The sequence below is a fragment of the Podarcis liolepis genome (genome assembly GCF_965112155.1).
Source record: "Podarcis liolepis genome assembly, chromosome: 3".
Taxonomy (NCBI): domain Eukaryota; kingdom Metazoa; phylum Chordata; class Lepidosauria; order Squamata; family Lacertidae; genus Podarcis; species Podarcis liolepis.
Window position 1 is genome coordinate 114,306,677 of NC_139557.1, and position 26,040 is coordinate 114,332,716.

At 44.3% G+C, this 26,040-nt stretch overlaps 2 protein-coding genes across 5 annotated transcripts in view; one reads left to right on the forward strand and one right to left on the reverse strand.

Annotated features, from left to right (window-relative positions):
* Positions 1-20,647, forward strand: part of VRK2 (VRK serine/threonine kinase 2) — a 76,127-nt gene extending 55,480 nt beyond the window's left edge. For 2 of the 3 annotated variants that reach the window (XM_083494520.1, XM_083494522.1), the window contains 5 exons: positions 7,535-7,593; positions 9,964-10,145; positions 17,818-17,985; positions 19,318-19,383; positions 20,179-20,647. In XM_083494520.1, the coding sequence (XP_083350646.1) occupies positions 7,535-7,593; positions 9,964-10,145; positions 17,818-17,985; positions 19,318-19,383; positions 20,179-20,472 (769 nt within the window). In that variant the 3' untranslated portion in view covers positions 20,473-20,647. The remainder of the gene's footprint in view (positions 1-7,534; positions 7,594-9,963; positions 10,146-17,817; positions 17,986-19,317; positions 19,384-20,178) is intronic. The other variant, XM_083494521.1, reaches the window with a different exon arrangement.
* FANCL (FA complementation group L) overlaps positions 20,074-26,040 on the reverse strand; it is a 51,080-nt gene continuing 45,113 nt past the window's right edge. For both annotated transcript variants that reach the window (XM_083494704.1, XM_083494705.1), the window contains 6 exons: positions 25,828-25,911; positions 24,156-24,201; positions 23,995-24,076; positions 22,006-22,122; positions 20,906-20,977; positions 20,074-20,573 (listed from right to left, as the gene is read on the reverse strand). In XM_083494704.1, coding sequence (XP_083350830.1) covers positions 20,538-20,573; positions 20,906-20,977; positions 22,006-22,122; positions 23,995-24,076; positions 24,156-24,201; positions 25,828-25,911 — 437 coding nt within the window. In that variant the 3' untranslated portion in view covers positions 20,074-20,537. The remainder of the gene's footprint in view (positions 20,574-20,905; positions 20,978-22,005; positions 22,123-23,994; positions 24,077-24,155; positions 24,202-25,827; positions 25,912-26,040) is intronic.

Consider the following 26,040-nt stretch of genomic DNA (forward strand, 5'->3'; position numbering starts at 1 on the left):
GTCCCTTTACCTTTACCTATGACTGTATAAACCCCACTGTTTTCTCCAGCCCTGGCTGGCTGGCTTGCATGTTGCTTTCACAACAGCCCTGCAAAGATGAACAGGCTATTTATGTCCCAGTGTAATCTAAGACAGCTGTTCATAGCTGAATGAGGATTCGAACCCAGGTTTGCCTAGTCCCAACATGCTGTGTGTGCAGTGTATCACAGTGGCATGCCGGCTTGAATTGATGAAATTTGATCCAGCCTGCTCAGTTCTGCCTTTTTTTCATTGGTGTGGGATTTCGGCTACTTTGCTGCCAAAAGTCGGGTTTATTTTTAAGCGTGCAATTACATACAGCCCTGCGTATGATCTTTAAGGAGGCGGAACTGGGCAAAGCAAAGAGAAGTCTCTGTGAAATTTGCCTCTTTCTCTCTGTGTCTCTCATATTTCCTATATGGCTATGATTTCAGCCTGTATATATACCAGCCCAGGACATTTTAAGGGTTAAGAATCAAGGGGACCTTGTTGCCTAAAAGCAGTGTTTAAAATCTGTCCATAAACTAAACTTTGGAACAAAGTATTATCTCACCTGCACCACCGAGCAAATCAATTTAAAAGTCGCCATGGCTAAACAGCCCCTCTGGAAAGCAGAAGAAAGGTAGCTCACTTGTTCCATTGGCTCAAAAGGCATAGCTAGGTAGTTATAAAAATACGTACTGCTGTTCGTAGAAAAATCTCCAAGCAGTTTGCAACAAATTATGCATAAAACCACACAGTAAAACCATATAAAAAGTTAGAAATCAGCTAACTGTTGCAGAAAGGTGTGTTCCTAATTGCCCACAGAAGCCTGACAATAGAAAAGTTTCCAGCAAGGGTTTAAAAGCAGAGATGGAAAGTGGCTATTGAATCATTGTTGGCAGAGCATCCCATAATTCTGGGTCAATAACTGGGGGGGGGGGGTAGTTTCTTATTGTCAAAGGAACCACGCCAACCTGGGGAACGGCCAATGACACTCCTGCAGATGATCCCAGGGATCAAGTGCGGATATAAAGGCCATGAATATTTCTGCAGCTTGATCAGAACCATGGACTAGCAGTTAAATTGCATGAAATTAAGGAAGATCAAACCTCTCCATTCTGAAGGAAATCAGCCCTGAGTGCTCACTGGAAGGACAGATCCTGAAGCTGAGGCTCCAATACTTTGGCCACCTCATGAGAAGAGAAGCAAAGACCCTGATGTTGGGAAAGATGGAGGGCACAAGGAGAAGGGGATGACAGAGGACGAGATGGTTGGATAGTGTTCTCGAAGCTACCAGCATGAGTTTGACTAAACTGCGGAAGGCAGTGGAAGACAGGAGTGCCTGGCGTGCTCTGGTCCATGGGGTCACGAAGAGTCGGACACGACTAAACGACTAAAAACAACAACAGCCACAGTTCATGATTCCCAAATAATAAAATAAAGCATATCTCTCTGTGCCTAGATGGAGGCAATATTTGGGTAAGGCTGCCTCTTACATTGCTAAGCTCAATGACAGGGGAATGCCAGCCAGTTCCACTTAAGTCGCCTCTTCCGTCACAGTGACTTGTGTTTGCGGACCCCTGTTGTAAATGCTGTTGCTTCCTTCTGCCCCCTGTAAGAATTATAGAGTTGGATTCAAGTCCTACCCTCCAGAGCAGGAGAAAACAAGCTTGTTCCTTCTTCCATGTGACAGTCCTTTGGATATTGGAAGAATATTTTATTGGGTGTTTTTCCCCCTCATCTCTTTCGGGTGCTTTCAGGAAAGCATTTTGTGAATGTAGGGAGGGGGAAAAACACACAAACATTTAGCATTTCCCTTTCCCCCCTCGCCCTTTTCCTCCTCCACCCAGCATGCGTACTGTAATTAGCCCTGGTTAAATGCACTGCCTGCTGTCGCTCTTTTGCTCTTACTGGTGGGACTTGAGGAAGCTAATTGCTTGTGGCCCCACATAGCCGGTCGCTCGGCACACCGGCAACGCCGCGATGGAGGTGCTGCGAGTGGCAGAGGCAGCAAACTTTTAAGTAGGGCAAGTCACAACAGAGGTACACAATGGGGAGAGCTGATCTGCAGAAATCAATCTGTGCATTCAGTTTGGCACTGGCTCTCTGCAGAGAGAGGGGTGGGGGTGGGGAGCCTGCAGGCTGCAGATAATACAGATTGCATCTGTAAATGTTGACTTTGTACAGTATTGTTTAATATATATATTATTTTCCACCCCCCTCCTTTAGAACTTCTGATCATTAGAGTCCCTCACAGACCACCCCTAGCGCCATTCAGCATCCGATCAATGTAATCCATCAAGCTTCTTTATTAATTCTCCAGCCAAGGATTAACCCCTTGGGGGGATGATACTTCCTTTCCCCCCTCCCCAAGACTCTGAACTAAATCCATATACACTATTGTGTGTGCGTGTTGCACTTCTTTTAATTTTTAAGAATGGGGTGGCTGAAGGAAGGGTTGCAGCTGAGTGGCAGAGCACAAGATTTTATCAATAGTGAATCATAGAGTTGGAAGGGACCCGCAGGATCAGCTAGTCCCACCCCCTGCAGTGCAGAAATATGCAGCGGATCAAACCTGCAACCTTGGCGTTATCAGCATCACGCTCTAACCAACTGAGCTATCCCCATGAGCAATGATGTCGTTATAGAATTTCAGGGAACTGGGCTGGGAAGATCCTCTGTCAAAAGCAGGGGTGGCAAATACTGTGCCCTCCAGGCAGGGCTGTCTTAAGAATATGCCCCAAAGTTTTTAGGAAAGGTTCCCCAGAGTTGTTGGGCGCCTGGGGGGGGGGGGACAACCAATGCAAGCAGAAGGGGAGCCCAGCGCAACAAACCAGCCCGGCGCGTCGGCGTCTGAGCAAAGCCGGGTGCCTCGTGGTGTAAGCTGGTTCCACAGGGCAGGTGCCACTACCGAGAAGGCCCTCTTGCCTGGTTCCCTGTAGGTTTGCTTCTCGCAATGAGGGAACTGCCAGAAGGCACTTGGCGCTGGACCTCAGTGTCTGGGCAGAACGATGGGGGTGAAGACACTCCTTCAGGTATACTGGGCCGAGGCCGTTTAGGGCTTTAAAGGTCAACACCAACACTTTGAATTGTTCTCAGAAATGTACTGTGTGGGCCTCCCCACGGGCGGGCCTCTCCATGGCCCTACGCCAATCCCAGGTGTTCAGGAGGGCGGAGCCGGCCGGCTGCCTCAGCGCCTCACTAGCTCACTCGCCCCCAAACTCGCGGTGTAGAGCCTCCCGCAGCAGAAGAGCCTGCCCTGGCGCTCCGACCAACGGGCTCGTCACCGGACTCAACTCTCAGGCCCCGGACTCTTGGCCTGGCGCCCCTGAGAGTCCGGTGCCCGGGTGCCCTGCACCCCTAGTGCCTATGGGTAAGACGGCCCTGCCTCCAGGTGTTGCCCATCTCCTAGCTCCCATCAGCCCCAACCAGCTTGCCCAATGGCCAAGGCTGATAGGAACTGGAGGGCGCCACATTCTTAACCCCTGGTTTGGCAAAACGCTGCTCATCAGTCAACAGGACTAAGCTGAAATCCCCCACTGGGCAGCATCAGTGTGAAGGAGTGTCGTGTACGTTGGCTGACCTCACTAGTGAAACACACTTCCTACGTTGCTGCTTGAGTTGAATATCGTCGTGGCTCTTTAGGTGCTGATGTGCACAGCTTTGTATTTTATGACAAGGGGCTAAACTTTAAAGCAGAGCATGTGCTCTTGCTTTTTGTGACGCATCCTTGACTTGGTTATCATTTTTTCCAACCTAAAGCAGTGCTTCCAAACCCGTTTAGTATGGTGTGGAGCAAACAGATAGAGGTTTATTTCTCCCACTCTTACAATCTGGGGGGAAAAAACACATCCTATGCAAATGAGGACCATTTGAATAACATAATTTGCCTCTGAGATTTTTAAGTTTACATCGGAACATCTTCTGATGCCCCAGAGGGTGATCTAATTTACCATGTTTCTTTTACTTGCATTTAGTAAGCAAACTGCCAGGCTTGTCTAATGCGGTATTTGATATTGGCCTCCGTTCGTTGTTACGAATGAATTTACGAAACAGGAGAAAAACTGGAAAAGAAAGATCTGGGGAAATCTCCATGCAGGCTTGCTTACCCCACATCTCTCCTCATGTTTCTAGAACCCAGGGCCATCCGATTATGCTAAATTCAGGACAAAGGAAGTTCTGTTCCACACAGCACATAGTTAAATTGGAATTGACTGCCACAAAATACAGTAATGTCCACTAACTTGGAGGATGAAGCTGTCAAAGGCTTCTGGCTGCAGTGGTTGTGTTCTACCTCCACCGAATGCTTCTTGCTTGAAATTGGGAGACTTATTTTGTGCTCAGGTCCTGCTTCCAGACTTTCCATAGGTGTCTCGTTGGCTGCTGTGAGAACAGAATGGTCGAAGGTCCTTTGCTCTGATCCAGCAAAGATCTTTTTTATGTTCGGTTTCAGTTCAGTACAGCGATAAGAAAAAGCTCTGCAGAGCCTCATCAACCATTTTGTCCAAGGCTGCATGGAGTTTGGTCTCAGCCGTACAAAGACCCAACATCCTGGGTCAGAACATCAGCTGCACTCCACACATCAGCATTAGTGACCACACACTTAAGGTGGGAGACGATTTTGCCTGCCTGGGTTCCACCATCACCAGCAATGTCTTCATTGATGTAGTGCTGGACAAGCATATTGGCAAAGAAGCTGCGGCAATGGCTTGCCTCTCCAAAAGGGCATGGGAGAATGTGATGCTCACCACCAATGACATAAATTTCTGCTGGAAGCTGCCCAGAGTGGCTGGGGGAAAACCAGCCAGATGAACGGGGCATCATCATCATCATCATCATCATTATTATTATTATTTTGTTTAGGTAACTCTGATCCCATAATTCCCAAGATAAAAGCTTCAGCTTCAGCTTCTTTTTCTTCTTCTTTACAAATGCTAACTTCTTTTTCAGTTCATTATATATCATTTCCCAGTAATCTTTAACCTTATTACAAGACCACTACATATGGAAAAAGGTACCTTCTTTCCCTTTGCATTTCCAGCACATAATTTAATTTTGATTTATATGTTTGCCAATCTACTTGGTGCTTGATACCATCTGTATAACATTCCCCTATAGTTTTCTCTTAAATCATAACATGCTGCAGATTTTACGTCTGCGTTCCACAGTCTTTCCCATGCCTCCATCCAACACCTTGACTTTACCCCCAAAGGCACACTGTTCCAATGTCTCCCAAGGCAGACTGATGCCAACTGCAAAGCATTTTGGTCAACCAATGTTCCTATCATCCACACCACATATGGAAAGGCATAAGACTCTTGTATTTATCACACTTTAGGACAGCCTTCCCCAACCTCGTGCCCTGCAGATATTTTGGACTACAGATTCCGTCTGCCTCAACTGGCATAGCCATCAACAAACAAACAAACCTGATCTGGTTTTCATGCTTACTCAAATCTGCTCTCACTATAATGTGTGAAATCTGTCATAGCCTTCTTGGCAAGCAGATGGGATAATCTAGGGCTAGGCTCATGCCTCTCGTTTCTGTTGCTCCCTCTTCTCTCTGTGCAGAATCCAGACTATTACACTGGGAGTAGAAAGTCAGGACAGGGTTGTCTGCTGCACGAATCTGTAAAGGTAAAGGGACCCCTGACCATTAGGTCCAGTCGTGGCCGACTCTGGGGTTGCGGTGCTCATTTTGTTTTATTGGCTGAGGGAGCCAGCCTACAGCTTCCGGGTCATGTGGCCAGCATGACTAAGCCGCTTCTGGTGAACCAGAGCAGCACATGGAAATGCCATTTACCTTCCCGCCGGAGCGGTACCTATTTATCTACTTGCACTTTTGACGTGCTTTCGAACTGCTAGGTTGGCAGGAGCAGGGACCGAACAATGGGAGCTCACCCTGTCGCATGGATTCAAACCGCATTGGCACCCTGGTGAATTGACATTTCTGTAAACTTGTGCAGGAGTTTTTGAGTCCCTACAGAATGTCTTACCAAAAAGTGAAGGCCGCTTGGACTTCCTAGCAAGAAATGGAACCTGCTATTGGTCCACCATCTCTTTCTTTAAATTTTTATTTTTAATCTTTTTTTATTAAAGTTCCAAAAAAATGGCTATATAGTTTTTTTTAAGAAGCTAAAATCATCATATGAACATAGGATGGGAAAAGTAATTATTTAATGTACTCATTTAGACAATTTATATGCCGCTTAAAATCTCTTAAGTGGTTTATGGGCATTGTAAAGCTTTGCAAATAAAGATCAAATTGCAGCAAGTGCAATGAAATGTTACAAATAAAAAACAAGATGCAGTAAACACATTATAAAAAATAATAATCCAGCGTTTAAAACATTCCTTAGCAATTAGGGAAGGTGGGAGGACTTTTCCTATATCGTTTCAAGGGCAGTGGTAGCTCTGAAAGCATGCTTTAAACACACACCTGTGAGTTCCAGTCAATTCCTCCCTCCTGGAGATGTGTTTGTGTGCTTGTGTATGTCCTTCAGATGTTAAAAGACGCTGTCAGGTTCTGTTCAAAATGTGGGCACCAACGTTTGCTGCAACCCTCCCTGACTCTTGTTGCTAACTGAAAAAAAAAAGCATGCACAATTCTCTTTAGAAGTCCATTCGCTCACTGCCCAAGCTTAATTTGGCGCTGCTTTAGAACTATTATTATTATTATTATTATTATTATTATTATTATTATTGCTATTAACTTACCCATCTGTTGCCATTTTGCGTTCAGAATCTACTTTTGAGCAACAAGCACCAGCCTGGTGAACCGTGCTGAACTTTAGACGACCATTAATCTGTGGACTTGGGAGTAAAGAAAGCAAATTTATCTCGGGGCGGTGTGTGTTTGTGAGGGGATTCCTTTATTCCATTACCCTGCAAAACATTTGGCAAGAGCTCTGGAAAGCGAAGACATTTCCTTGGCCGCAATTCTGCTCAGGCTAGAGTGGTGCTTATAGTCACACGATGCAGGTCTCCCAAATTTCCAGCAGTCTCCAGCTTTCAAGAGCTGCTTTGCCTCCCCATCTCATCCCTGACAACCTTTAGATTTTGCCGCCTTCTGATCTAACATTCTATGCCTCCTCACTTTTTATTTATTTATTATTATTTTTATTCAATTTCCAATATAAAATTTAAACATACATTTTCAATATTATCACAAATACAAATTTTGACTTCCTTCGACTCATCCGCAAATCTTCCGTTATCAAATCTTCTATCCGCAATTCTAAATTTAACATTGTCTTTTGTTTTAAATAAACTTACTCCCTTGTTCCCTTTTTTTTACAGTGTTTCTAATATTATTTCTTCACAAAGCTTCCTGTAAACCCACAAACGTTGTTTGCTCATCACATATGCTTTTCATATAATCCACAAATTTACTCCAGTCCTTGGTAAACTTGTGATCTCGTTGGTTTCGGACACTTCCTGTTAATTTATCCATTTCTGCGTAGTCCATTGATTTCATTCTCCATTCTTCTATCAATGGTAATTCTTCCTGCTCTATGCCTCCTCACTTTTTCAGGCTCCTGGACGAACTCCCAGATTCAGTGACAAGATGGGCTCCCGCAGGAACAGACTGCAGTAAGTTGAGCCAATTGACCAACATTCTCATTCAGAAATCAACCTTCAAAGCCCGTTATGGTTTGGAATTGGAGTGCCAGAAGGATTGCCACCTTCCAGATCAAGGCTGCACAAGCTGTAGCCCTCCAGATGTTTCTGGACTACAACTCCCATCATTCCTGATCTCTGGCTGGGGCTGATGGGAGGTGTAGTCCAGAAACATCTGATGGTGCGCCCCTGTTCCAAAGGAACCTGCTTCCATTCAAAACTACTCAAATTTAGCAGCAGCAGCAATTTATTTGGCTCACATCGGAAGCATCTCTGAGTTGGAACAGGGAAGGAAAGGAAAGGTGTAGTCAACAGAGAATACAAGGATATTGTAGGCATCTGAGCGAAGTTTTGCATGGCAGCACATTGCAAATTGTGAGCAATTTGTTTTCTTTACACCTAACTACCTTGGCTGTGGCCAGGACTTCACGAGGCTAGGCTAATATTCTAGATCAGGGGTCTGCAACCCGCGGCTCCGGAGCCGCATGTGGCTCTTTTACACCTTTGTCGCGGCTCCGGGGCGGATACTAGCAAGGGGAGGAGGCGCATTGTGCGCCCCGACACTCCCCACTGTGGCGGGCACTGTACTGGCTGTGACATCGCATGGGGGCGGTACGTGCGTTAGTCACGCACCGTCCCGACGTCACCTTCCCGCCCGCTGTCAGATCCGGAGATATATTTGTTTTAAATGTTGCAATGGTTTTGCGGCTCCCAGTTTTTTTTCCTTCGGAAACGGGTCCAAGTGGCTCTTTTTGTCTTAAAGGTTGCAGACCCCTGTTCTAGATAAAAAGGCACTGTCTATGGACATCCAATCAAGTTGAATGTTGGAAGATTCAGGATATATTATTATTAATTAAATTCATCGAAAGCTCACAGGGTGGTCTACAATATGAAAAACTCAAAAATGCATAATAAACAAAAACAATATCCCCCTTTCAGTTTAAAAGGTTGTTAACAGAGAACAACTTAAGGTCTATGTACAGAGGTTGCAGTTGGGTTGAACCACAGGTACTATAGGTTACATGGAAAGGGGGAGGATATTAGGATATAGTTCCATTCCACCTTAAAAGGGTCAGGAATGACTGTTGTGTATCACATGCCTGGGAGAAGAGGAATGCTTTTGCAACAAAGGACACCCCAGGGATACGACTGTTGAGTTCAGATTCTGCTTGCAGGTTCCAACAGACATCTGTTTGGCCCCTGGGAGAACAGAATGCGTGACTAGATGCTCCATTGGCCTGCTCCTATTTTGTTAGGATCTTATGCTCGCAAGTGCTCTGTGTCTACCCCGAATGCTGCCTGCTTCCTTCTCTGATTTTCGTTTGAGCTACAGTGGTGCCTCGCAAGACGAAATTAATCCGTTCCGCGAGTCTCTTCGTCTAGCGGTTTTTTCGTCTTGCGAAGCAACCCTATTAGCAGCTTAGCGGATTAGCGCTATTAGTGGTTTAGCGGCTATTAAAGGCTTAGCGGCTATTAAAGGCTTAGCGGATTAGCGGCTAAAAGGCTATTAGCGGCTTAGCAGCTTAGAAAAAGGGGGGGGGGAAATCAGAAAAAAATTGGGACACTCGCAAGACGTTTTCGTCTTGCAAAGCAAGCCCATAGGGAAAATCGTCTTGCGAAGCAGCTCAAAAACGGAAAACCCTTTCGTCTAGCGGGTTCTCCGTCTTGCGAGGCATTCGTCTTGCGGGGCACCACTGTACATTACTGGCACAAGTCTGAAAATGAATTTATGATGCATGCGTGTGTTACTTGAGCTTATGAAACCTAGATTGCGCTCCTAGGTCCTTTGCATATTGCACATACCTCGCACCGACTCTTCTGCACTCAACAGAAAGATTAACACTACAGTCCTGTACTCAGCTCCATTACCCAGCTAGGGATTTGGTTTTTGAAGCTGTTAACAACTGCTTAAAAGCAGCAGCAGTAGTACTTTTCTACTCCGAAGTAAGTCCATTAAGGTCATTGTGCTTAGTCCCAAGAAGCTTATAGCATTACAGCCTAACCAGCTTCCCATGTTTCGGTTCGCGTTGCCAAGTTCACGTGTTAACACTAGTTTTCACGAGGTTTCACAATTGCCCGCCACCTTTTTAGCTGGTCATGCAAATGCAGTTGGGCATGCCATCACAGAGCTGGTGACCTCCAAGTCATTTAAGAAGAAACACTTGCTAATATATGTCTGCGTACTTCAGCCAAAGAAAGGATGGGGGTTTTTCAGTAGCCTCTGGTGGGCCACTTTGGAAAGTTTAATGTAGGCCAGAGAGGCTTTCGGTCCAATGCAGCAAAGCTCTTGCGTCCTTAAAAAAATGTCTGACCTCTAGCAAATTGAATGTTGTGTTTCTATAGGTGAAATAGCCAGGTTTTTGAAAAATGCATCTGATTTAGCGTACAAGGAAAAGCCTGATTATGAAGCACTAAAGAAAATCCTCCTGGATGGTCTGGAACACAAAGGAGTCTGTTGCAATGGGGCACTGAATTTTGCCGCTGCCGAAAGACCTCCGAATGAATCTGCTGCTAAACACAAGAAAGTAAGTACATAGCCACTGGATTTGGTCAAGGCTGGATAAATATAACACATGTCCTGTTAAGGAATAGTTTCATTTACAACTAAATTTAACATGTGGGGGAAAGTGACGCTCGTGGAAGCAGTACGTATTTTTAAAAATGATACTTTTTGGAAGTTGAATTGCCAACAAAGGAAATATCACTATATTTTTTAAGCAACAGTAACTTAATGGGTGGAGCCAGAGATTCACTATATAAGGATGAGTCTCCCCCTCTCTACCCAACGAAGGAGCTGATGATGTAAAATGTTAAAGTACATGTTTAAGGTTGCACCTAAAGACATAATCCCATGCAATGGGGCTTCCTCTCCCCACACACCCCTGTTCCCCCCAATATGCCCTAGAGTTTTTGGGGGAACCTCAGGTTTTTTTTGGGGGGGGGGGCTGGGGCAAGGAGAGGAAGTGCCCTTACAGATGTCCTTGTGCTAGCAGGATGATTTGCTTGTCGATAGCCAAGGAAAGATTTGAGGGTTATGTTCAGAGGTTGGATGCCATCCTACAAGAGGGAAACTGCCCTAACTCCTTTTTGACCCACAGCTCTTATCTTCCCTCCAAACCAGTGGTTCCCAACCTTTTTTTGGCCATGCCCCACCTGAGCATCTCTATAATCCTGATCCACACCCCCCCCCCCCCGGTGACATATAATTCTTATTATTCAAAAAGTGAACTCCTATTCACGTGGAGGAAGCCTAAAAGTCCATTCACTATTAACAACTCATTATCAAATTGCTCCCCTTAAAAATCAAATTGCCGCCCTTTGGGGGGTATGTCCCACGTTGGGAACCATGGCTCCAAACAGTTAGACTTGTGCAAATTTCTTTGCTTCCTGTGCAGTGGGATAGTGCCAGAGTTGTTCACAAGGGACAGCTTTGTATGACAGCTGTCCCTTCAGAACGGATCAAAAGCCGAGTTGCCTTTATTGATGCAACCATTGTTCCCCTAAAATAACTTTGTTCTTTCTTTATGCTCTGGCCTTCAAGAAGCTGCTTCCCTCGATTTTTGGCGCATACTCGCTTTTTGAGTTGCACACGCTCTTCCCTTTCTGCCTCCCAGTCCTGTCAATATACAGTTAACCGACAAATAAATGCGAACCCCTTTGTTTTTAATAAACTTAGACCGGTGTAATTAGCAGTATTCACAGGGCCTGATTAGGAGCGTCGGCCGGGGATATTAGTAGCCATATGAGCCCGCAGCCTTTGCTGACACAATATGGCAGGGTCAAGGCGTCGGTTCATTTTTAATATTCCTCATGAACTTTGGACTGTCAGAATGGTACATGAGCCAAAAAAATGTGGGATGCAAACTAATGCGAGTGATGGGCTGCGAGATGAATGGCGATTCAAATCCCGGCGCACAGATGGTTCTGATTTGCCGAGTTCTGTAGCTGCTGCAACTGAAGACATAAAATAGCCGCCTAGTCATAAATTAGCTCTTTGGAAGCCAAACCTTGGCACCAGAGCTTTACAACCTTCAATTAGTAGCGAAAGAAGTATTTGAATGACTCCAGTATTGACATCTGTAGGTCTGCATAGTAATCATTCCTAATAGAAGAGAATCTCTGTTTGAGGGGCTTTTGCATGGCTAATTAACTACCAGTGAGAATATGTAATTTTTTCATGATCTCCCGATTGTCACCTTTCTCTCATGATACAATTACATTTTATTGTAGCGAATGCCTTTGCAAACCCAATTGTCAGCACTATTTACATTGTGTAGAAAAGCAGAACAAAAGTTCATCTTTAATAAAAAGCTACTGGATTTTGATCTTGGTAATTACCAAGACTCTTCCCTCCCCCCCCCCCCGAGTTTTATAGACTTTGGTATTTTTTTTATCACTTTTACAACAAAGCAAAAAGCCATTTCTTTGACAGTAGTTTGCTTGCTGTTGTGGTCACCATTTAATCTATGCTAATTTGAGCGGTGGCTCTCTGTTTCTGCAATTTGTAGTTTTCTAAAGTTAATTGAAATATGTAAGTTTCTTTTTTTTCCTTTTTCACAAAAGGCATCTGCTCTCTAAACTTCTGATGCTCGGCCAATTTGATTTCCCCTCGCCCATTCTTAAATGGGCAGATTTAAGAACTAGTAACTACTGCCTATTACAGTCAGAACTACCTGCGTTAAGTTGGGCTGTATATATTTTTGCTGCTAGATTAAAGGGGAAAGTGACTTGGGTTACCTCTTCTGCTTTAGACAACCATTTAGAACTTTATAAAAACAGCAGCAACAGCTGTAATTCAAAGTGCTCTCTGTAGTCCTAGGAATTTGCACAGATGTCCCTGCCCTGGGATTTTGACTCCCCCCCCCCCGACATTCCCCCTTACCAAGCCATTTTGCAAACTTTGGATATTGGACCACATTCCCCCTTACCAAGCCATTTTGCAAACTTTGGATATTTCCCTTCATTTCAAAACTGCTTTGCTGTGTGGTTGCTGTTTGATTTATTGATGCACAACGAATCTGGACTTAGAACTATGATGCTGATGGTATTTGTGGGTCCTAGCCAGTGGTTGCGATCCAGAAGTGTTTTTTCTTCTTCAAACTCTTGACCCTTCTTTCCCAAATGTCGCCTTAACAATTCCACTGTTGGAGGCGGCACGCTTTTGAATTCCAGCTGCTGGAAGATGTTCAGATCTTGCTTGGAGTTCCCATAAGCACTTGAGCGGCCAGGATGCTAGACTAGGTGGAAACCACTGGCACAACCCAGCGGACTCTTCTTAGGTTCTTAAACTTCTGTTCACTTTGAAAGCAACTTGCCAGGCAACACTGGGAGATGCTACCTGAGAGAAAAGCTATGGTTTTCCCAGTAGTGATGTATGGAAGTGAGAGCTGGACTATAAAGAAGGCTGATCGCCAAAGAATTGATGCTTTTGAATTATGGTGCTGGACTGCAAGAAGATCAAACCTATCCATTCTGAAGGAAATCAGCCCTGAGTGCTCACTGGAAGGACAGATCCTGAAGCTGAGGCTCCAATACTTTGGCCACTTCCTGAGAAGAGAAGATGCCCTGGAAAAGACCCTGATGTTGGGAAAGATGGAGGGCACAAGGAGAAGGGGACGACAGAGGATGAAATAGTTGGACAGTGTTCTCAAAAGTTACCAGCACGAGTTTGACCAAACTGTGGGAGGCAGTGGAAGACAGAAGTGCCTGGCGTGCTCTGGTCCATGGCGTCACGAAGAGTCGGACACAACTAAACAACAACAACAACCCAAGAGAAACAAGCTTAACCCATCATCTTGCCTCAATGAACTAGTTCTGTGATATGGATCTTGTATGTTCCATTTCCTTAGGAAAAGTCAGTTTGTTGGTCCAGCACAAGCATATTTGGCTTGCTGATGTGTATTCATTGTTTATCATAAACTTGCGGATTTGGGGCATTGTGACTGGTTCCCCTACACAGGGTGCAGAGGCCAAGGGGGAGCCTTCTTGTCTCTGTCCCAAATTCTAATAATCACTGGGCCTCAGGAAGGAGGCATGAAAGCTCTGACAGGGACCTAGAGTCTTCCTGCCTCCTTCCCAAAGCCTAGTTAGCACTTGTCCAGCTTTGGGAAGGCGATGGGAGGGCTTTAGACCTCTGTCAGATACCGGTACCTCCCTTATCTGGCTTTGGAAGGCAGAACAAGGGCTGGGAAGCATCCAATTTTGGACTCGTACAAAGGTCCACCCCTGTCATAGCACATGCTAACAGGACACTTTGACCAGACGCTTTGGGGCTAGGGACTGCGAGTGTAACACAGCCATTTCGTTTAGACAAGAAGGGCAGGGTGCCAGAAGGTCATCAGTTTCTCATTTCTCCTGGGCAGGTTTTCTGCCCAATCAGGTGAAACATAGAGTTGGAAGGGACCTTGAGGATCATCTAGTCCAACCTCTGGCAGTGCAGGAATATGCAGCTATCCCATCCAGGGATCGAACCTGCAACCTTGATGTTATCAGCACCAGGCTCCCACCAACTGAGCTATCCAGTGACAACCGGCCAGGACCCCTCACACCAGCTGTGTCCAGCTCCTGCGCAGGAAAACAAGTATGGGCTCATAGAAGAATGTTTGGAAAAAGGACTATTCATCCCAATTATCCCAGTTCCAGAGTTCTGGAAAGATTTAAGTTTTCGTACAGGCTGGGTTATGGAGAGTATCCCCTGAAACTCTACCAGGCCGCTGGACAAAGCAGTTCCTTTTTCCTTCCCCCCTCTTCCATTTCCTCCAAAAGCGCAGAAATCTATTACGTTTTGTATTTAGCTTAAAACTTACCTTGGATATTGATGTCAAACAAGATGTTGCTGAACTTTGATTGCAAGAAAAGAGAGATCTGCAATAGTATTTGCTATTTGCAAGTGCATAACCCCATTTAAAGTCCACGAGCGAGGAGTGTCAATTATCACAGCTTCTGTTCCTCAGACACAGGCAGAAGTATTTTTAATGGCCAATAACAAGGTCAGGGAGAGAACTGTGCTGTTTGCAGATGACTTGAACCTCGTCCCCATCATCCTCTGAGTTTTTCGTGGAGATTTCAAATATCCTCTTTCATTAGCATGAAATGCATACCTTGCATCATCTCAGATTTGAGAGCTGTTTCTGACTCGAGGGTATTCTAAAATATAGCGTGTTGTGAACCATCGGCAAATAGGGAATAAAGGCAGGAAAGTCCATTTTCTGTTAAAAGCTTCAACTGCTTTTGAGTTTGAAAAGCATTGCACTTCACCCCCAATTCAGTTAACGATTGTGTAGGTGAAAATGGAGTAGCCATACAGAATACAATGAAGACGATAATCAGTTTGGATTCTGGGGGAGAAGGAGAATGAATAATCTTGTATATATTGCCACATGATCAGATTAAAAATGGCTCCAAATTAGCCTGTACTAGAAGCATTTACCCGTTAATTGTTCAAAACTCCAACCTACAAAGCCAGAAATCCCAACACATCTCTGGATGAATGGGAGACCACATACCTGATCTCAAGTACAGTGGTACCTCTGGTTATGAACTTAATTCATTCTGGAGGTCTGTTCTTAACCTGAAACTGTTCGTAACCGAGGTACCACTTTAGCTAATGGGGCCTTCTGCTGCAGCACAAATTCTTTTTCTCATCCTGGGGCAAAGTTTTTAACCTAAGGTACTACTTCCGGGTTAGCGGAGTCTGTAACCCAAAGTGTTTGTAACCCGAGGCACCACTGTAGAGATATAATACATAAGGGGAAGTGGGTGGCACTGAGGTCTAAACCACTGGGCCTCTTGGGCTTGCCGATCAGAAGGTCGGCAGTTCGAATCTGTGCAATGGGATGAGCTCCCATTGCTCTGTCCCAGCTCCTGCCAACCCTAGCAATTCAAAAGCACACCAGTGCAAGTAGATAAATAGGTACCGCTGCGGCGGGAAGGTAAACGGCGTTTCCATGCTCTCTGGCACTCGTCACGGTCCTCTGTGTGCCAGTAGTTTAGTCATGCTGGCCACATGACCCAAAAAACTCTGGACAAACGCCAGATCCCTTGGCCTGAAAGTGAGATGAGCACCACAACCCCATAGTCGCCTTTGACTGGACTTAACTGTCCAGGGGTCCTTTACCTTTACAATACCTTCTGGTTGCCATTGATGCCTGTGCATTAGGAAGAAGTGGTGCAAGGGCTACTCTATTCCCAGTGTGGAGCAGGCAAAGACTGAAGGATATGATTGTAGTGGGAAAAGGCACCTAGTCACTTGGGCTGTTTAGATATTGAAATGTCTGTTGCGAAGCAGGCTATTCGTCGTGATGCCAGAAGTTGTACTGATGGATGCAGGCACAGGTGTTTTTAAAGCTGGAATGCATGCAGAAGAGAGCAACCAAGATGATCAAGGGTCTGGTAACCACGCTTTATGAGGAACAGTTTAAGGAGCTGGGAAAAGAGCACACTGAGAGGAGATATGATAGCCATCTTCAAATATCTCAAGGGCTGCCACATGGAAGACGCAACAAGCTTGTTTTCTTTTGCTTCGGAGGGTAAGACTCAAACCAATGGCTTCAAGTTACAAGAAAGGAGATTCTGTCTAAACATCAGGAAGAACTTTCTGACAGTAAGAGCTGTTTGACAGTGGAACAGACTCCCTCGGGACTTGTGTACTCTCCTTCCTTGGAGGTTTTTTGGCTGGATGGCCATCTTTCATGGATGCTTTAGTTGAAATTCCTGTCTTGCAGGGGTTGGACTAGATGACCCTCAGGGTCCCTTCCAACTCTACGACTCCATAAAAAGGGGATTGGACAAATTAACTTAGGGAAGGCCTGTCAATGGTTATCCGTCACTGTGGCTATAGACTCAACAGGTTCAGATACAACTCCCCCCCTTTATTATCTACCCTTCACCCTAAGCTCCAAGGTATAATACAAGAATTTAAAACAAATTACAGCAGCCTTTCTCAACCTGTGGGTCCCCAGATGTTGTTGGACTACAACTCCCATCACCCCTAGCTAGCAAGGCCAGAGCTCAGGGATGATGGGAGTTGTAGTCCAACAACATCTGGGGACCCACAGGTTGAGAACCGTTGAATTAGCCACCATCATAGGATGGGCCAGTTCACCTTATAAGCCAGGTACAGGGGAGCTGTGCCCCTCATGCTGTTGGAGTACAACTCCCAGCAGCCCAGATTATTGACCATGGTTGGTGAGGTTGATGGCAGTTAGGAGTTCAACATCATATGCAGGGCGACAGATTCCCTAGCTCTGCAGTAAGAAGTACGTTGCCTTAACCTGAATATATAAGAACAAATATATATCAACTAATACAGATTCTATCTTAATATATTTGGGGGGGTACTACTTTCGTTGCTATTGGGATTTGGAAGCCTTTGCCTATTTATTACAGATCACCCACACATCGACCAGTAGATCCCAGTCTGCCTTTTGCCCTCTCCTCCTGTGTAAGGGAATGGACAAGGGGAATCCACACTTCAATTGTTGCTTGAAGAGTGCAGCTCACTCAACGTATTGCTCAGTTCACCCTATTACATGTCGTTGCTGCAAGTTAAAAAGAAAATAATCCCAGGGAGGGCAACCTAGAAATTTGACAAACGATATTCTTATCAGTGAAACAACATTTTTAATGTAAACGCAGCTTCTCGGGTGGGCAGGGGGGCTGCATGACCTTTCAGGGTGCCCCGAGAGCAAGTATATCAGTATTATGGGGAAGATGAGAAATTTGTTGCCCCATTTAGGGCGGGTCAGATCACCTCACTAATGGAATAAGTAGTGATTATTTTCTCATTCCAGGCACTGACATTAATTAGAACCACCACAATAAAAACAACTTACTTAGATATAGTTAATGCAAGCTTAATTGACAGAGACTTATTGGTTTTGCATCCAGTAAAGGTTAATAACATTCATCTAAGAGTTCTTTAAGAATCCTTGGAACAAATTTTCGCAATAAATAACGTTGCCCCTTAGGATAGCACAAGTGCAAGCACTCTTGCTCAAGAGCTCAACGAAACGACTGCCCTGTGCAGTTCCAACTCGCGGTAAATGTTGGCCGTTCCTTGTGTTGGCGGATTAGTGATGCTTTGGCTAGAAGTTGCGCAGAAGCCATTCATTTCACACAGAAGCCGCAGTCAGGGGAACAGATTCTGTAAAGCAGGAGTAGCAGCTGCACGAGTCACTCAACTTGTACATTTAACAGGTTGATTTGCCAAAGCCAGTGCCAAGGCAAGTTAAAGACGAGAAGGGAAAGGAGTTCGAAAGCAAGGACTTCTCCTATCGTAGAAGAGCCGCTGTGGGAATGAAAAGCAGCCAAGGACAAGACGAGCAGATGCTGGCTGGGCTGAGCAAGCAGCTTCAGAACGAAGCGGTGAGTTCTTAAAATGAATAAAATTGCTGCATTAAATTGTACCTGGCTTGCGGAAAACTCCTGCTTTTCTAGCTGTACATTCCCCCACTCCCTGCACACCTTGGAAAATATTAAGCGCAGGTGAGAAACGGCCGAACAAAGGTTACTTTTCCTGCAATGTACGTTGTTGTTGATGATGATGATAATAATAATAATAATAATTTATTTATTTATTTATTTATACCCCGCCCATCTGGCTGGGCTTCCCCAGCCACTCTGGGCGGCTTCCAACAAAACACTAAAATACAATAACCTATTAAACATTAAAAGCTTCCCTAAACAGGGCTGCCTTCAGATGTCTTCTAAAAGTTTGGTAGTTATTTTTCTCTTTGACATCTGGTGGGAGGGCGTTCCACAGGGCGGGTGCCACTACCGAGAAGGCCCTCTGCCTGGTTCCCTGTAATTTGGCTTCTCGAAGCGAGGGAACCACCAGAAGGCCCTCGGTGCTGGACCTCAGTGTCTGGGCAGAACGATGGGAGTGGAGACGCTCCTTCAGGTATACTGGACTAAGGCTGTTTCGGGCTTTAAAGGTCAGCACCAACACTTTGAATTGTGCTTGGAAATGTACTGGGAGCCAATGTAGGTCTTTCAAGACCGGTGTTATATGGTCTCGGCGTGGATGGGTGGGGGGCAGGATTTTGATGGATGCTGTGATGTTCCACCACTTTGAAATGGTACAGGCCCTTGAGAACTTAACACGTTCCCCTTTTCACACTCATTTAAACCAATATGACCAGTTAGTATAGTATAGCTTCTCATGTTCTAACTGCTAGGTCTTCTGAAATTTAGAAGATGATTGTTTTTCCCCCTGCTAACTGGGGCTGACTTGCTGTTGCCCATTAAAGCCCATACCAATGCAAGTATTCTGCACATACCTGGGTAAACTCTAAAAGCATTTACTATGTGCCCTGGCCCACACATACATTGCTATGCACAAGGAAGAGAGAGGAAGGCTGAAAAGCAGCTACCACACATGAAGGCTTTGTAAGCCCAGGGGTGGCGGCACTGCTTCTGCGGGCAGCTCCCGCCCCTGAGCCCTTTTGCTCTCCACTAAAAGCGGAACAGAATTAAGATGACCCTCAGGGACCCTTGCAACTCTACAATTCTGTTACTTCAAAGGCGTTCGCCCCGAACTTGCATATACACCTGTGTCACCTTAATAGATCTTCCTATGAACTACGTTCTCCCCGAGGCAAGAAATGTGTTACTTTAAAGCCAGCTGCTGGTTGCATTCTCCCCACCCCCTTACTCTAAAGGCTTTTACTACTGGCTAGTTCTGTTTGTTCTTCCTAGCCCGCTAAGACTGGAGGAAAGCCAGCTGGAGCCACAACCGATGTTTACAGAAGGAAGTTAGTCAAGGTGAGTTCAGCAGGCAGCTTGAAGCATCTGTGATGCTCATAGGCTACTGAGCCAGGTTCAGGGTTTTATTAATATGTGAAGCCCTGAGCAACTTGGGTCCAAGATACCTCAAGGACCACAAGAGCCCTTCTTTCCCAGCTCAATCACTGAATTATCCAGGAGTGCTGTTAATTGTCCTGCAAGTTTCATAACCCTGACTCGTTTCAACTAGAAGTTGGTATGTAACACTGAGGAAGCTGGAGGAAACGTAAAACCATAGGGACTTATATGCTGATATAGTGGGAGTGCTGAATGTAGAAAGATTGACTGAATAGGTGTAACACCCCCCACTTGCCTTGTAAAAAATTATGATGACATTCCCTTATCTGGCTATCATTTCTGTTGTTGGCTGAAAGAGAAGTCATAGCCCAAAACTGGATTGTCAGTCCATTCCTGTCAGGTGTCTCGATGCTCAGCATACAGCTTTATTACAGAAGCTGGCTAAACAAATTCAGTCTTCAAGAGATCCAAACAAGGAGGATTACTATGTAGAACAATGGTATGGCTTTTTGCAATGGGCTAGGAAACTGCTGGGTCAGGCTTCAACTCCTGCGTCCCATGGCTCTCTGTGAAAAGAATAACTGAGATAATGGACATAGAAAAGCTGTTATAGATAATAAATGTATCTGGTGAATTATTACACTTAGTCAATTATCTTTGTACCATGAGTTTATTATTATTATTGTTGTACAAAAAAGTCTTATTTATTTATTTATCTATGAAAGTACCAGAGCTTAAACATTTGTTCTTATGCAGATCTCTGTTGAAGACATGGATAGAAGTTTTCTGCTTCCTTCTCAGAAAGGTAGAGAACCACAACCTATCTGCAACACCTTTTGGCAAATTGAGGAAAAATCCATAGGAAATGGAGTTACATATTCTGAAGCCTTTCAACCCGAACGCTTTCAGACTTCGACTAGCTCTTCTATATGCAGCGCTTTGGAGTCTGGACTTCATGAGGCGTCTGGACTTCGTAAAGAATTGTACCAATACACGATAACCATCATTGTCCTCTTCTTCTTAATACTGCTTTCTGTGTATTTTCTTTGATATCTAATGTGTTAGCATTCTTACGACTGTACATTTACATAGTTATAGGCTTCTGAAATTCCACTTCAGACTTTCTTCATAGACATTTTCAGTGTTATTGGCTGGAATGGTTTTTCAAAGCAAGGTGAGTTGTTACAAAATTAAAAATCAATAAAGTACTTGAATTTTGCTTACAGTATTTTCCAAGGTATTTATTACAAAGAATAATTTCCCCTCCCCTAATTTTTAACTCAGACACTGGAATTGTCCCCCCCCCCTCCGCTAAGTATCAAGAGACACTGGTATCTGAGAGATTTAAGTATGCGCACGACAGTAACTTTGCAGCAAAGACTCCTAAAAGAAGACAAGCTAATTTCAATTGTATTTTGAAACCCTAACTTAAGCTCATACAGAAACAGTTCCAATTATCCGGGAACTACGTTGCTTTCCTTACCTTGTTACAATATGGACATTCACCAAATATGACATTAAAACTTTGCCGACTGGAAGGAAGTCCACGCAGCCACTACAGAGAAATGCATGTTATTAGGTAAGTCCCAGGTTGTCCTCATTTTTAGGAAACAAACCTACCCCCATCGTCTGAGTAGAAGATCTCAAGAAATATCTAATTCTGCCCCCAATCTATTTGCCAACTGCCAAGCTGAGCATATTTGGCCACACTTGGTCCTGGTGAGAACAAAAGCGGCTGCTTCTCCCCTAAGTATTGTCCCTAAAGATAAAGGTAAAGGGATCCCTGACCATTAGGTCCAGTTGTGACCGACTCTGGGGCTAAAAGCTCATCTCGCTTTATTGGCCGAGGGAGCCGGCGTACAGCTTCCGGGTCATGTGGCCAGCATGACTAAACTGCTTCTGGTGAACCAGAGCAGCGCGCCGTTTACCTTCCCTCTGGAGCAGTACCTATTTATCTACTTGCACTTTGACGTGCTTTCGAACTGCTAGGTTGGCAGGAGCAGGGACCGAGCAACAGGAGCTCACCCTGTCGCGGGGATTCGAACCGCCAACCTTCTCGTCGGCAAGTCCTAGGCTCTGTGGTTTAACCCACAGCACCACCCTACCAGTAAACTAATCAACAGGGATCTTTTAAGGATCCTTAACCTCCATTTTGGCACACACTACTCAAGACCAAGTATATGGTCCAGGCTATTCAGTTTTGGAACAAAACTTTACAATTTCAATTGTAAACTGTGTGATCGTTTGCATTTTCCTTTGCAGCACAACATTCCTGTGTTGTGAGTCTTAACCCAAAATTTTGAAATTTCACACATCTGTGGTGAAACATGTTTATATGCTGACTGGCATTTAATGTGTGATCAAACACAACATGTAAGATTGGTTTGTATCAGGAGTACAAACAGCTTCAATGTGCTATCTACAGGCATTCTTCAGAACATTTATTTTGCGGATGTGGGCACTGCAGGCTGCAGGAAAAAATGCCTCCTGTCCAATAACAGTACAAAAGAGCACCCGTATGATTGCACCCACCCATCAATTTTCCGTTCCATAATCCTAGAACGCTACCGTAAATTGCTCTACCTCATATAAACAAGCTTGATGGAAAGGCTGGCCACAGCGGGGGTCGTCACAGACTTGGTCTGGAATAGTCCCATCAAGACGGTAAGCGTAGCAGATCCCGCAATCCATAGAGAAGTCCTAAAAAGCATGGAACGCAGCTTGGGCACATAGAATAAAGCATGTCAACTTGTTTCACCCATTTTAAACAGTTACATTTGTGGTTGGCTTATTTTTTTATAAGAAAATGTACAAGAGTATGATAATTTATTGAGGACTAAACTTTAAAATTGTTATCAGCTGAAGGCATCCCCCAACTAATTAGAAAATGCTTTTTTACCCTTTATTTTTAATACATTTATCCGTAGGTAGCAGGTATTATCCCTTTACTCGAGCACAGAGGGAAATGTGAAATGGTCATTTGTTAGAACAGGGGTGGCCAGTGTCTTCCACCCTCCAACTATGAGCCGGCATGGCCTGTGGTCAGGCATGATAGGAGCTGTAGTCTGTCTATTTTAAGTCATCAGGATACAAGGGAAGTTTGCTTCTCTCTTCCCTTTTTACTCATGCTTCGTTAATCAGATGACAATCACTCAAAGAATGACCGAAGCAATGATTACCCTGAGAAGACACTGAGATTAAAGTGTTGCCTTAATGGTGCCAACCCACAAATATTAAGAATATTTCTCCAGAATGCATATTATGAGATACCAACAGATTGAAGAGCTTGGTCCTTGGTTTACCCCAGGTATTCGGTTTCAATTGGCTTTGAACTAGTGACCATCTTGCGGAAAATCGTTGGTGTGGAAATTTTCCAATTAAGAGTGAAGTATCATTACATTATCACTAGGTGTGCAATGTGTTTAGAGCTTTAATCATGTCCTTATTAAGAATAAAACTCAATGGCTTTTTGACAATCATGCAACGACCCTTTATTGTAAATTGTATTTGGTTTCTTTTTATTGTGAACTGAACTGAGTTCTACTATACCTACAGGTATAGTGCAGTATACAAATTTTTAACATAATAAATAAATAATAATTTATTATCTTCTTTTGTACTCTTTCATATTTCATTTTTTTCTTACTGAGACAAGGTAAACATTTTAACAAATCTTTAAAACTTATGAAGTGAAGCTTATTTTGGATGTCTTGATCACATGTGTCAGGGGTTCAGGAGCAGAGGCAAGGGCAAGGGAGGAAACAGAGAGCGAGGGGGAGGAGGCAGAAGAAAAGATGAGTGATGACGACGACCCGAGATCTCTGAGTCTTTCCAGTGAATCAGAAGATTCACAGAAAGGAGCACCAGTGGCCAGGGCGAGGGGGGAGCCTAGGGGGACACCCCAGGAAGATAGAGACAGAGGGGACTCAGAGGGGAGCAGTTGGAAATCGGGACCAGCGTCACCGCCAGAGAGCAGGGAAGAGGAAGGGCGCCAGGGATCAAGCGCTGGCAGCTCACAACAGGAGGGAGGGCACGAGTCAGGAGTGGCCACACCTCCATCGGGGAGCGAAGAAACGGTCAGACGGAAAGTGGAAGGTTGGGCGCGCGCGCCAAGTTCAAATGCACAGGAAAGTGACGCAGTAGGCAGCCCGGAAAGGGAGCCAGGTCCTAAAGCCCGGCGCAAGGAGACAGGAGGGTCCGGGGGGTCGGCGTCAGAAGAATCCCGGAAGGAAGAGACCCCGGGGGGCAGAGGGACCCAGAGGAGAACAGTCAGGCGGAAAAGGTGGAGCAGGGCTAGGATATTAAGTTGGTGTACAAGGGGCGGAGACTCAGACGGAGCTTCGCCGATCTAACCATAAGACGTAGAGTTGCACGCAGCAGCTTGAGAATGGAAACTGTAACTCAATAAAGACTTTTATTTAATGATCGCTGGCTAGCGTGATCCTCTGTGAGCTAGGATCTGGAAGCAACTCTGACAACATGTATTAATGCTCCTATTATTTTGTTATGCTACAGAATTCCCTTTTGCCATGGTATGCAAAATATGAACATAATAACCACAGAGCAACTTACAGATTTTTCTAGAGCTTCTCGAGATGGAAAATCAATTTCTAAAACCTCTTTCAAATTTTGTAGTAAACTGAGTTCTGGATCCCTGAAAAGAAGAAGGAAAATAAAGTATCAGCACTCCCAACAAAGCTATGAACTAAATGTCTACAACCAAACACACTTACCACAGGTGTATGTTGCTGTTCAGCTTGACTTTCAAGGGATTTACCACTGAAAATAAAAAACATATGTGTTGGCACTACTCCCAAGAGCATTCTATGAACAGACTTCCTTCAAAGGGGACAATGGGGACTGGAGGAGAAGGAGGGCAGCTACATCCTAAATTTTGTGCTGTTTTTTATTATTTATTAAATTTATTTATCTGTTTTACATCATAAATATGCAAAATGCATAACAGTCATAATAAAAACAATAACACACCTCCAGGCTGCCTGATTCAGCAGAGAATGAATTCTCAATTATCCGGCATGTTTTTATTTTTCTGTGCATACCCTACTTTTCTGCATATTGGCTCACAAGGCAGCTGGATATGTAAGTCCATGCACTGCAAGGTTAGGCATGCTGCATATAACACATCATGTAACTGGGCACCCTGTATTTTGCACTGTTGATTTTAAGTAAACTTGCAGTGCAAGGCACAAGGTGTACAGACATTAAATGTTTAGTTATTACATCTCTGAACGACACTTACAAGAAAGCCCAATCATAGATGCCATGGGATTTTCAGGAAGCCTGCAGAGTACAGACCACGGGAGATATTATTTGCAGAATGAAAGAACACACACGGAAACCCATGAAAATTTCACTGAAATTTGTCCTCCACTTTGAATACCTTTTTTTATTACTTAATAGAGAATGGTAAAAGAACAAAAACAAATCCATGTCCCGCTCTAAAAACAAACATTTCCAGCACATCACTAGTATTCACTGTATACTACTCTGATCTTCTTGGGGATTAAGATCTGGATATAAATTATTTTAAAGAGATATTGCCCATGGATCTATATAGGGTCCTCTGTCTTTTTAACTTGCTTATAATGATGCAGAGTTTGAGGGAAAGAGTCACGAGATAGCAAAGTCTGTGGATGATATTATATTATTCACCATTTAAGTAGCTCTCCAATTTGGCTGAACAGGCTAGTAAAATGGCAAGTGCAGTTCAAACTAAATAAGTGCAAGTCGATGCACACTGAGGTAAAAACTCCTAATTTCACAGATATGCTGACAGGGGCTTAATAGGCAATGACTGCAGCCTCAACGAAAAAAATCAGCTCAAGGTATGCAACTGCTGTGAAAAGGCAAATTCCATTTGGTGGATCATAGGAAAGGGACTGAAAATGAAACTGCCAATTCCATAATGACATTATACAAATATATTGACAGAACTGGAAAAAACTCAGCTTTGAATAAATCTTAGGGCATATTAGTCACCAGAAACCCATCTGCCTTTGGCCAAACCTTAGTTCCCAGGCTTTTACTGCAGCTTTTTTCAATGGATTGAGAACTGACATGCAGCCCACCAAGAAAGACATGGGGCGCAGTATAGCTTTCTGTAGCACTGCAGCTAAATTCATCTTATAGAACAGGCTGGCAATATATTAAACAGTGCAAAATTGTTTTGTAATGTATTGAATCTTCAACGTTTTTCCGAGCAACGCACGCACACACAATTTTCAAAAAGTTAAGGTCAATGGTGTGCTTCTAGCTTGGTCTGCCTGAAACAAGTAGACTCAATTTAGTATAAAGTTAACCTGCGGTAAGCATAAAGTGATATACACTGCAACAGAAAAGCTATTATGATTGACAAAATGGATTTTTAAATAGGAGTCATCCTACCGTGGTCTGCTCCAAGAAAGTAACACTCAGGAAGCATGGTGGGGTGTCGGGGATCTACCTCTATATTAATTGAAATGTTGTTTCCTGGAACAGACATGCAGATGAACAGAGCTATAACTACATATAGTTTCATCCTTACTCAACTAAACTTCACACATACACACAAAAGGAATCTGCAAGAGCAATCTTAATTTAGGCTTTGAGCCCCAAACA